General features: G+C 42.3%; 1 protein-coding gene across 1 annotated transcript in view; it reads right to left on the bottom strand.

The window, feature by feature from the left end:
- Positions 1-6,259: 6,259 nt before the first annotated feature.
- The window catches only part of LOC108426860 (adhesion G protein-coupled receptor A3), a 214,381-nt gene continuing 209,407 nt past the window's right edge, over positions 6,260-11,233 (bottom strand). Inside the window, exon 19 of the mRNA XM_017696663.2 lies at positions 6,260-10,324. Within this exon, the coding sequence (XP_017552152.1) occupies positions 8,959-10,324 (1,366 nt within the window). The 3' untranslated portion in view covers positions 6,260-8,958. The remainder of the gene's footprint in view (positions 10,325-11,233) is intronic.

The following is an 11,233-nucleotide window of genomic DNA, read 5'->3' as shown; positions in this document are numbered from 1 at the left end:
CTAAGCCTAATCCAAACTGTAACCCCAGTAACAAATATTTTTGCTCTTTGTGTATTGAAAATGGAACATGTAGGTGTCACTGTATCTTTTCAGAACCATTTTAAATGAAAACATATATTTAATAGACACAAAGAAGAACTACATATCGTCGCTGTTCAAGGAAATCTCCAAAATAGTGCCTTTACAGGAGAAGGCAAAAACACTCTTACCTTTCCATGTAAATGTTAATGTAAATAGATTTTATTCCATGTGCTTGGGGAGCATTTGTTTTGGTTCTTTCAACATGGAAATTTCATGTGACCGCTGGTCTGTTGAAATGATGTAGAAAAATGAAAATTGACAAAAATGGAGGTACTTGGTTTTCATTGGACAGCGATAATGTAATATCTAAATTGTCAGTATTTAATGTGTCTTTGCTTTACCTTTAATTACAGCTTCCATTTTTTTCAAGAGACTTGTTGTCAGTTCTTTAAAGAAATCTGCAGGCATATTTTCCCACACTTCCAAAGTTGGCTGCATTTTCCTATGATCCAACACATTCAGTGATGGTGAGGTCAGGACCCTGGGGTCCACTGTTCTGAGAACACCAGCAGCTTCTTTGTTTCTCACTGACACCTTCCTGACATCCTTTCAGACCCATAGTGTTGCGCTGTCTTCTAACAGTGGAAGAAGGGTCTGGATTTTTTTGCAGATCTCTCAAAGATGAAAGCTTAAATTGCTGTTTACTTAATTAAGACAGTTAAGCTGTTAGGAATTCCATTATCTCTTCATCTTTTTAGAACCGCTTTTTAGAACCGCTGTCAACTATTGTTTTTTTTTTTCTTATTTTCTGTCCTTCCTTATGAAGGTGGACTATCTTATATCTAATCTTCTCTAAAAAACAGACCATAAAAAATGAATAACTTCTTAATGACTGTTTTGACTGGAATAACTGAAGGCTGGTCTCTGGTTTTATACAGCACTGTACTTCAATTCCTAACTGGGGTCATTCTTTTGATAACAGAAAACTGTGAAAAAGCATGGAAATGACAATTTTAGGACAGTTTCTGTTGAGTGAAGGGATCTGAACATGCAGCTTTGTGGCTGTGAATATTTGTGAATGAAGGGAGCCATTCAGGAAGCACGCAAGTTGTTCATGTTTAAGTGGCTTCAGTCAAAACCAAGTCCACCAAGAAACCTTAAAAATGTCTCTGTATCCCCAGCACTTCCTCTATCTTTATCACACTCCAGTACTCATGTGTGTTCAGTGTCTCTGCAGCCCGCCAAATGTGACAGGTGAGAGCGGCTAAATGCTCTGATGTTCTCGCTCTGGCTTTATACTTCACAGCTTTCTTTGCAATGCCATCAGATCAGCCTGTTAGACTGAATCCTCTTAGCTTGGCTAATGCTGTCAGCATACCTTCCAATACTTCCCTCTCCCATCTGTGCATCTGAGTGAAAGTGTGTGGTGGTGGAGGGAGGACATGTGTGGCAAGGACATAATTATAATCACAGTTTACCGTTCACTATGTCTTCATTTGCACAGCTTTGGTGAAACACCTGGTTGAATCTCTGCTAATGCAGCGTCCTTTGTCCACATGTTGTAGTGTGAAACCAACACTGTATGTCAGTGACAAGCTGCTTTCTTCCATGATGCAACATCATCTACTCTGTATGCAAAGGCGGTCTAAATAACCTGACCGGATTACAAAATCAGTCTACACCTGCAAATACTACAGCATGAGGCATTTTTCCATTTACAGACCTCAATACATCAGAGGCATAGCACTAAAATGAAACAGTTCCAAGAGGAAATTGCAACAATTGTTGGCTGTTTAAAGCAACAGATGAAAAATAAGAATAATAAAGCTATATTAGCAATGCTAAATAGCACAGCTGTCGAAAAGAATGCAGATTTATTTTCAACGAGGTTTATGCAGCATATGTTGTGAGCTTACGCTCTAGCAATCTGCACATCACTGCACATCACAGCATACACACACACACACTCTCTCACACACACACCAGCTAGACTGGCTATCATCACTGCCTTTAATTGATCAGCATCACAGATTCTATGGATTTTAATTGATGCCATTCTTCTTTTCTTTATCACACTGAAAAAGCTTCTCTCAGACAATAGAACAAAAAACCCACTTACATAGATCAGCCATAACAAATAAACAATTCTTCTTCTTGTTTCTACACTTACTGTCCAGTGTACCAGCTCCACTTACCATATAAGTGCAAGTCCATCTGTTTATCTGCATACTTTATTAACCCCCTTTTACCCTGTTCTTCAATGCTCAGCACCACCAGAGAGCTGGTACTATTTGGGTGGTGGATCATTCTCAGCACAGTGTTGTGCTGGTCTGAGTGGATCTGACACAGCAGTCCTGCAGGAGTTTTTAAACACCTCACTGTCACTGCTGGACTGAGAAAAATATCCAGCCAACAGCGTCCTGTGGGCAGCGCCCTGTGACCTTGATTGACTGATGACTGATGAAGGACTAGAGGATGACCAACACAACCTGTGCAGCAATAGATGAGCTCCCGTCTCTGACTTTACAAGTCGACAAGTTAGACCAACAAGGTAGGAGTGTCTAATAGAGTGGGCATTGAGTGGACACAGTGTTTAAAAACTCCAGCAGCACTGCTGTGTCTGACTTGTTCCAGCGCAACACACACTAACACACCACCACCATGTCAGTGTCACTGCAGGGCTGAGAATGACCCACCACCCAAATAATACGTGCACTGTGGTGGTCCGGGAGGGGTCCAGACCACTGAAGAACAGGGTAAAAGAGGGCATGCGGAGAAACTGGACAGTGAGCGTATAAACAAGGATGTGGTTTTAAAGCTGTGTCTGCTGGGTATTTAGCATTCTGAAAGTTTATTTATTTATACATGGTGGGGTTTTAGTGCCACGATGTATGTAACTATTAACCTTTATCTTAAATGTACAGGAAGATCTCTTTTCTAGGGGTTCCTCTTTAGCTCTTCTGTCATGGCTTCCTTTGCAGGTCACTGAATTAGCCAGCTAGTCTGCTGAACTCACAAAACATTGATCTGCAAGGAAGTTAGAGTGGCAATTGCGGCACCAAGAAACTACAGACTATAATAAGGCTTACTGTGATGTTTTCCAATTTTGGGCTTTTTTCCATGACATGAAAGACACACAAATGTTATTTTGCTCTGATTTTGTTTCCCTGGTTTCCAGTGTGGTTGTTCTAGATGACCTAGTAAACTCTGCTTCTCTTTCAAAGAAAAAAAAGGCTTCAAAGTAAGGTTTAAATTTTTTTGGAATCCAGGAATTTTACTTGCTGTTAACAAAGACTAGAAGCAGAATATATCGGTCATCTGGGGGGCCCAAGAACATTAGCACCACCAAAAGGTTGTAAGAAAAATATGAATTTGCACTACTGGAGCTGATTTATATCTAGCCCAAGATTCTGTGTCAAATACACTGTGATGTATCTTCAGAGTGAATGGTCGGAGCTAACCTGCTGTAGGTTAAAAAAGGCAGATACATGTTGGTGACATCATAGTGTATTATGTATGCATGTATGTAAACGCGCCCTAGATTTGTTATCCAGTTAGGCTAGTTTTTTAAGACTGTGATGTGCAGATCTGCCTTCCTGCAGTCTGCAATTAGTACTAGTTGTAGGTCCAGTTCTAAAATAATATTGCTCTCTCTCTCTCTCTCTCTCTCTCTCTCTATATATATATATATATATATATATACATACATACATATAGTATGATTGTTCTTTTAGCTTGCTGTAGAGTTAGGTATTGGTACACATCAACATTTCACTTCAACATTTAGGTGTTACCAACAGCTACCTAGACACTTGATTTTTTCTGTTTCATTGATGTAGCTGTGAAGGTGCTACAACGCCAAAGCTATTGATAGTTCTTTTTCTTCCTCTCAGCCAATACTATGACCTGCCATCATTGGCGACTCCCATGAAACGTCCATAACCTACATTTGTACTTCACATACTTTACATGTAAGCTACATTTTCTTTACTTAAGATCCTCTGCTGACATTTGTGTGATTTTATGTATCAAAAACAGTAATTAATTTTAACATTTTTCCTCTCTTTATCCCTTTGAGATAGGTACATACACTATATTTCCAAAAGTATTTGCTTGTCTGCCTTCATACGCATATGAACTTGAGTGAGGTCTCATTCTTAATCCATAGGGTTTAATATGATGTCGGCCCACCCTTTGCAACTATAACAGCTTCAACTCTTCTGGGAAGGTTTTCCACAAGGGTTAGGAGCGTGTTTATGGGAATGTTTGACCATTCTTCCAGAAGCGCATTTGTGAGGTCAGACACTGATGTTGGACGAGAAGGCCTGGCTTGCAGTCTCCACTCTAATTCATCCCAAAGGTGTTCTATCGTGTTGAGGTCAGGACTCTGTGCAGGCCAGTCAAGTTCTTCTACTCCAAACTAGCTCAGGCATGTCTTTATGGACCTTGCTCTGTGCACTGGTGTGCAGTCATGTTGGAACAGGAAAGGGCCATTACCCAACTGTTCCCACAAAGTTGGGAGCATGAAATTGTGCAAAATCTCTTGGTCTGTTGAAGTATTAAGAGTTTCTTTCACTGGAAATAAGGGGCTGAGCCCAACTCCTGAAAAACAAACCCACACCATAATGCCTCCTCCACCAAACTTTACACTTGGCACAATGCAGTCAGACAAGTACCGTTCTCCTGGCAACTGCCCAATCCAGGCTCGTCCATCAGATTACCAGACGGAGAAGCATGATTTGTCACTCCAGAGAACTCATCTCCACTGCTCTAGAGTCCAGTGGCGGCACTTTACACAATGCATTTGACACTTTGCATTGCGCTTGGTGATGTAAGGCTTGGATGCAGCTGCTCGGCCATGGAAACCCATTCCTTGAAGCTCTCTATGCTGTTCTTGATCTAATCTGAAGGCCACATGATGTTTGGAGGTCTGTAGTGATTGACTCTGCAGAAAGTTGGTGACCTCTGCGCGCTATGCGCTTCAACATCTGCTGACCCCACTCTGTCATTTTACATGGCCGACCACTTGGTGGCTGAGTTGCTGTCATTCCCTGTCACTTCCACTTTGTTATAATACCACTGACAGTTGACTGTGGAATATTTAGTAGCGAGGAAATTTCACAACTGGACTTGTTGCAGAGGTGGTATCCCATCATGGTACCATGCAGGAATTCACTGAGCTCCTGAGAGCGACCCATTCTTTCACTAATGTCTGTAGAAGCAGTCTGCAGGCCTAGGTGCTTGGTTTAATACACCTGTGGCCATGGAAGTGACTGGAACACCTGAATTCAATGATTTGGATGGGTGAGTGAATACTTTTGGCAGTATATAATATACTGTATATATGTAAATAATGTCTGTTCTGATTGGTTGCCTTATTCAAAAAGCAGTCCAGACTGAAATTTGTAAATTCCATGTAAATGGGCAGCGCTAACCTGCTGGAGGATAAATAGACAGATATATGTAAACGTTTTGGGTTTGGCGGCAGAAGCTTTCCATTCATGGACCATATGGACTAGGGAGTGAATGGTTTTGAAGATTTATCATGGTTTACATACTACATCAAACTTTGGAAATGTGTTTATGTGGGCCTTTTAAAAATGTTAACCACTAAAATTCTCAAGGACTGAATTATTAGAATTCCAGTAAGGCCTTGACCAATTTGGTGAATCTCAAGGCATGGATGCCCATATCAGCATAATCTCAGAGTCTAATATTTTGAGCTCCAGCATCTTCAGAGCACAGTCGCTGTTAGTACCGGACACAGAGTTTTACCTTGCGTGTCTTGAGCAGTCAGCTTTAAGAGCTAGTTTAATTAAGTACGAGATAATTACACAGCAGACTGCTTCAGAAGCTCATGGAGAGGTCTTATGTAGTCTGCTTATGTCTGTCTAGAGAGCCTGAGCTGTCTGTGTGTTTTTCTTTTGGAGAAATTGCAATATTAATTTAATGGGGAAGATAGGAGGGGGGTGGTGGTGCAGGGGCTAGTGCTGGAATTTGGATATATAAATTAAATGGGCTCTTCAAGCAATTCAAGGCCTGTCAAGTCCAACGTCATACACACAAACACATGCCACAAGCCTAGGAAGCTATTTGTATAAGCCCCCCAGAGTGAGTCCCAAAGACATATCCATCTTCCTTGCTGTCAGAGGACATAATATTTAGCAAAAGACACACACGCACACGAAATACACATGTGCACAACCCCTCCACACCAAACAAAGACCCTCTGCATATGTTCAGTGGTGAAAAAATATTTATTGAAGTCCATGGTGAATGTAGAAAAAAAGGTGATGAAAGCTGTTGGCTTTGGGGTTGCTCACAGCACCACTGGTGTACGCTAACACACACATACATTCACACACTCACTAATGTGCCAGCAGTCTTACCACTGTGCTCCACAACAGATATTGTACAGACCACACGATACAGATCCACAGAGACAGTAGATCAGGGTGCCTCTGAGGAGCGGAGCTCACAGCAGTAGTGCAGGATTATGCATGGAGGGCTGAGTGGGTTACCAGATTTCCTCACATTTACACATCACACTGATGAGGACCAATGAAGAGGCAATTCAGAATCCAACTGTGCTGTGTTCCCAAAAGATAGAAGCATGAAAATCCAGCCAGAAATATGTTCTGCATTCTGAAATGAGGAACATTACTGAAGACGGCCACAGCTATGACGCTGTATTGTTTTTATCCTCTTTTATTTAGGAGCTGACAAAATACAAATGTACTGTAGAACAATTGGGTGACAACAGATTTGGCATCCAGATTTCCACAGGGTGAACAAGGCCCTTAGCCTAGTCATATTCTCTGATTATCTCTATGTGTAAGACTGCCATTGCTTGTGACTGACCAGTAAGCCATGCAAAGTTGAATACTTGTTAAGTGATTTTTCTGTTGAAAAAGATGAATGAGCAAGAAAACAACAAAAAAAGTAGTGGACACAGCAGAATGTAGGAACATGAGCAGAAGGCCATTTTTAATTCACATTAAATGCAGAAACTCCAGCTCACACTGCATATTTCCTCGAACACGGCTGATAATTTCCTGAGAGTCTAAAACCCCGTCGTCATGAGGAGCAGTCAGACCCCATGCTGTGATCAATTTCTGTATTTGAAACATCTCGTTAAATTGATAAATTTCTCTTGGATTTTTTTTTCACTCTCTCAAAGCGAACTGAGAGAACAGACTGAATTGAATCAGTTAAACGAGTACTCAAACTCCTCTGGCTTTAAATTAAACAGCGAGGGGAACAGCGGAGAGCTTCACGCCACTGTCATTTCGCCTTTAAACCAGCCCACTAGCACCTCCTCTCCGCCACTGGGAACAAATGTCACAGTGTACTTGCATGTGACAGAGATGCGTAAGAAAAGTCTAAACTCAGATACTGAGCAATAACCAAAAAGAGGGATATCACTTTTCTTATAATCCCCAATTTTCGATACATCTCTGTTCTTGTAAATATCTTTATCATACTCATTTTAAAGACTGTTAAATAGATTCATATCACTAACTCTTGATGAAGATTTACAGCCAGCCAAATAAGCAGTGAGGCAAAGTGCTGGCTACAACAAAATGTATGGAGAAAACCAGAGCTAGGCTAAAGCTCCTTTTCCTTCCATACTGTAATAAATACCTTGACTTTCGCCTCCTCTCACTTCCCCACCTGAAAAGAACTCTCTGGATGTAATTTCTGACTGAATGAGTGCAGAAATCAAGATTCTACAGCAGGTCAAAATGTATGTAATGTAGTCTGCAGTGTGTTTCCTCTGACTCGCTCTCTTTTCACGTGTAATGGACTGGACATGGCATACGGTCACATACACAGCACACGGAGCATATAGTCACATACAGACAGGAACTAAGCACTGCATGGCAGTCTTAAAATGGTCAAAAATAAAACTAAAATTAAATAAAAAAAACACCCAAATAAATAGCTCTATCCTAAAAAAGGGTCAAATGCTCATTGATCAATATTGTTATTCAATAATTAGTGATGGCTTATCATATATAAGTGAATAGGTCACATAGTGTGTGTTTTTCTTCTTAGCAGTGACTAGTTTGGTCTGCCTGCTACAGCCGACTGAGGACTGATGGACCACTATTATGTAATAATGTTAATAGTCCTTCTAGCACCAGAGGTTAACACAATAAGACGTCTCCATGATGACAGGACGGTGGTTCACCATAGAAACAGCATAATTAATACAGATCATCTGCAGTAAAACAACCAGACAGGATCTCTGTTTTCTTTTACTTTGCACACCCATCAAGGCAGAACAGAACTCAGATAGAAGCAGTTTTTTTCAGTTTGTTTTGTATATTACTAAGATTCAGCTGATCACAGTATATAGTAAGCATGTTTGTTAAAATCGTGGAAACACGGATGAGTTAAAATTGCTGGTGATGTTCTTGTTTTGCACTTGGACACTTGGGACTTAATCTAGGTAATTTTTTATGAGTTGGACATTTTGGGAGCTGTCAATAACTTAAGAGTATAACCTAGCATCTTATGAAATATTTCTTTTCACCAACACTAAACTGATTGCATTTGCATTAAGATAAACATACATACAGTACATTCAAGGACACGCGCACCAGCACCCACACCTACATACGCACACACTCACTATGATAACGTCTGTTATCTTGTAGTGATACCATTACCTCTGTGAAAAATTGCAAAACAGAGATATAAGATGAGACCTCAATTTGGAAGCAAAGGTTAGATGTTTCTTGTTTCTCTCCATGAGTGAGATCCATCTGGGCAATCTTGAGTGAACTTGTACAATGAGCAATGAAAGAAAAAAAACACTGAATGGAAAGATAATTAAAACCAAAACAGAAACTCTTGTATCTCTAGAATATCCGATTTCTTTTTCAAATCCTAGAGGTGGTGGTTAGATCAGCATGAGGTCGAGCCCTTGAACTACACAGTAGTTTCGTTCCTCCAGGGTCCTGTGCGTATATTTCCCGTGCTGTCGGAGGGGTACAGAAGCCCCTCATTCACGCTTCCTTTCAGAAGCCCGTTCTGGCTGGGCAGGGTCTGGGGGAAGGACTGTCTGCGAGGATGGAGCTCTATGTGGCCATGATGGGTCACTGGTTCATCCTCGACCATTTTCCCACAGCCACAAAGGAAGGTTCCGGGTTCGCCGCTTTCTGCTTGGCACAGAGGAGTGGGTAAAAGCTCTGTCTTGGTGCAGCAGACATGCCTGTGGCACAGGGGGGTGGTGTGGCACACGGGAGCCTCATGGTGCATGCAGGCATGGTGGTGGTGGTGACCACTGTCCTGGGACGACAGGTGGCAGATGTGACCCTGGAGATCGCATGTGCTGTGAGGGCTGTCAGTATGCGAGCTGTGCACACTGCCCCCATCCACACTGGCTGGGATGTGAAAGGACAGCTCTCCGCCGTCCCGATGACGCCCCCCGGGACGCCCCTTAGTCCTGCCACCCTTGGGGCAGCGGTGCAGGTGCAGGGCTGGCCGGTAGCCCTCAGGGTCAGCGTGAAGTAGCAGATGGGGTGAAGGCCGCTCCTCTTCTAAAAGCTGCTGGGTGTGCAGGGCAGCGCAGCACGGGGTCACTGGCGTCAGGCAGGTCACATGATTCTGCGGATGTAGCCCGCTTAGCTTGCAGAGGCCATGTGAGTGGGAGTGGCTAAGGATGGACTTCCCAGGGCATGGGGAGTCCAGGTGGCAGTGGGTGTGGCCATGCCCATGGGTGTCTCCATTCACATTGACTTTAGGGCGCACGTGAGCATGCGAGTGACCCTGGCAGTTATTGCCACGTCGACCGGGGCAGCAGGCACACCAGCAGTGCCAGACGTCGTCACGCTTGGCACAGTGATGGATAAGCACAAAGAGGCCCAGCGTCACTGAGAAGGCGCCATACAGGCAGCTGAAGATCATATCCAGAAAGTGACCCTGCGATACGGCCAAAGCGCCAAACGTCCATGTGGCCAAGAACAGGAACAATGTGAAGGCGGCGGTTCGCAGCTGAGCCTTGAAGGAGTGCTCGTTGACCAGTAAAGATGGGTTAAACTGCCCCGGGCAGCCCCCGTGACAGCGGCCTCCATCACCTCCTGCCACTCCGGGCTCCCCTTGATGGTGACAGTGTGCCACGTCCACAGCAGATAGCCTTTGCTGCTCCTCTGAAACTGTCTTCAGCTCGTACTTCCTCTCCGGGTGTTGGCGTAGCTGGATGAAGGTGCACAGGAAATAGATGCAAGTGACCAGGACAATGAAGGTCACAGGGCCATAGAAGGCCCCCAAGCTGGGCTCCCAGGCCATCCAGCAGCTGCAACACAAAGGCACTGCAATTACCCACACTGCTACATCACGCAGGCAACTAGATTACTAGCACAAAAGACCACAAAATGAGCTAAAAGCAAAACAAGAAATGCCCTTGTCTGGTCAGAGTGAAGTGATAAGAGGCAACCCTAGTTTTTTATTGAATGGGGTAGAAATAGAACAATTTGATGGCTATGCCAGAGGCATCTCTAAACAAGAAAATACTGCTCTGTTTTGAGTATTTTCTCCAAAGAAATCTTTATGTGTAGTTCTCTTCTTTTTAACTCTTTCTAGCTAATTTACTAGATACATCCACCTTGCAGATGCATGGTAATACACTATAGCTTTTTCCAGGGCTGGACCAACTTTTTTTTCAAGCCACAGAAATTGTTAAAAATTGCAAAAATAACAATAAGAGGTTGGTATATCATGGAGGTATGACAGGTTTGATTAATCATCTCAATTTGCAAGTAAGCTGATCCATCCATAGTACTTGGCCTCATTGCTGCTTCCCATGATAAAAAAAATAACCAAATAAATAACTTGATAAAAATCAAGTAACTAAAACACAATTCAAATGTAATATAGTTAAATAAAACAATAATTCTAATTTGTTAAAATCTATGTGACTCAAACAAACTGTACTTGAATGAGAGGGCAATCACAGCTTCTGTAGCAACACATAACATGAACAGTTGGGCTTCAGCCTGACTACTAATACATTTTTGTTGCTGACTAGAAATTTGACGACTAGAAATGTAACATCATTTTTTGTAATTATGCTAAATAGGTGGTATTATTGTGGTAAAATATTAAGGGTATTTTTAAAAGGTCATTTTAAGATTGAGTATTCATGAAATTGTTCATTAATGCCAAAAAGTATTTGAAGCCTGTAAAATGCTGTTCAGACCAGCTC

Source organism: Pygocentrus nattereri, chromosome 5 (genome assembly GCF_015220715.1).
Source record: "Pygocentrus nattereri isolate fPygNat1 chromosome 5, fPygNat1.pri, whole genome shotgun sequence".
Taxonomy (NCBI): domain Eukaryota; kingdom Metazoa; phylum Chordata; class Actinopteri; order Characiformes; family Serrasalmidae; genus Pygocentrus; species Pygocentrus nattereri.
Note: the sequence above shows the minus strand (reverse complement) of the source record. Positions and strands in the feature narration are given on the sequence as shown.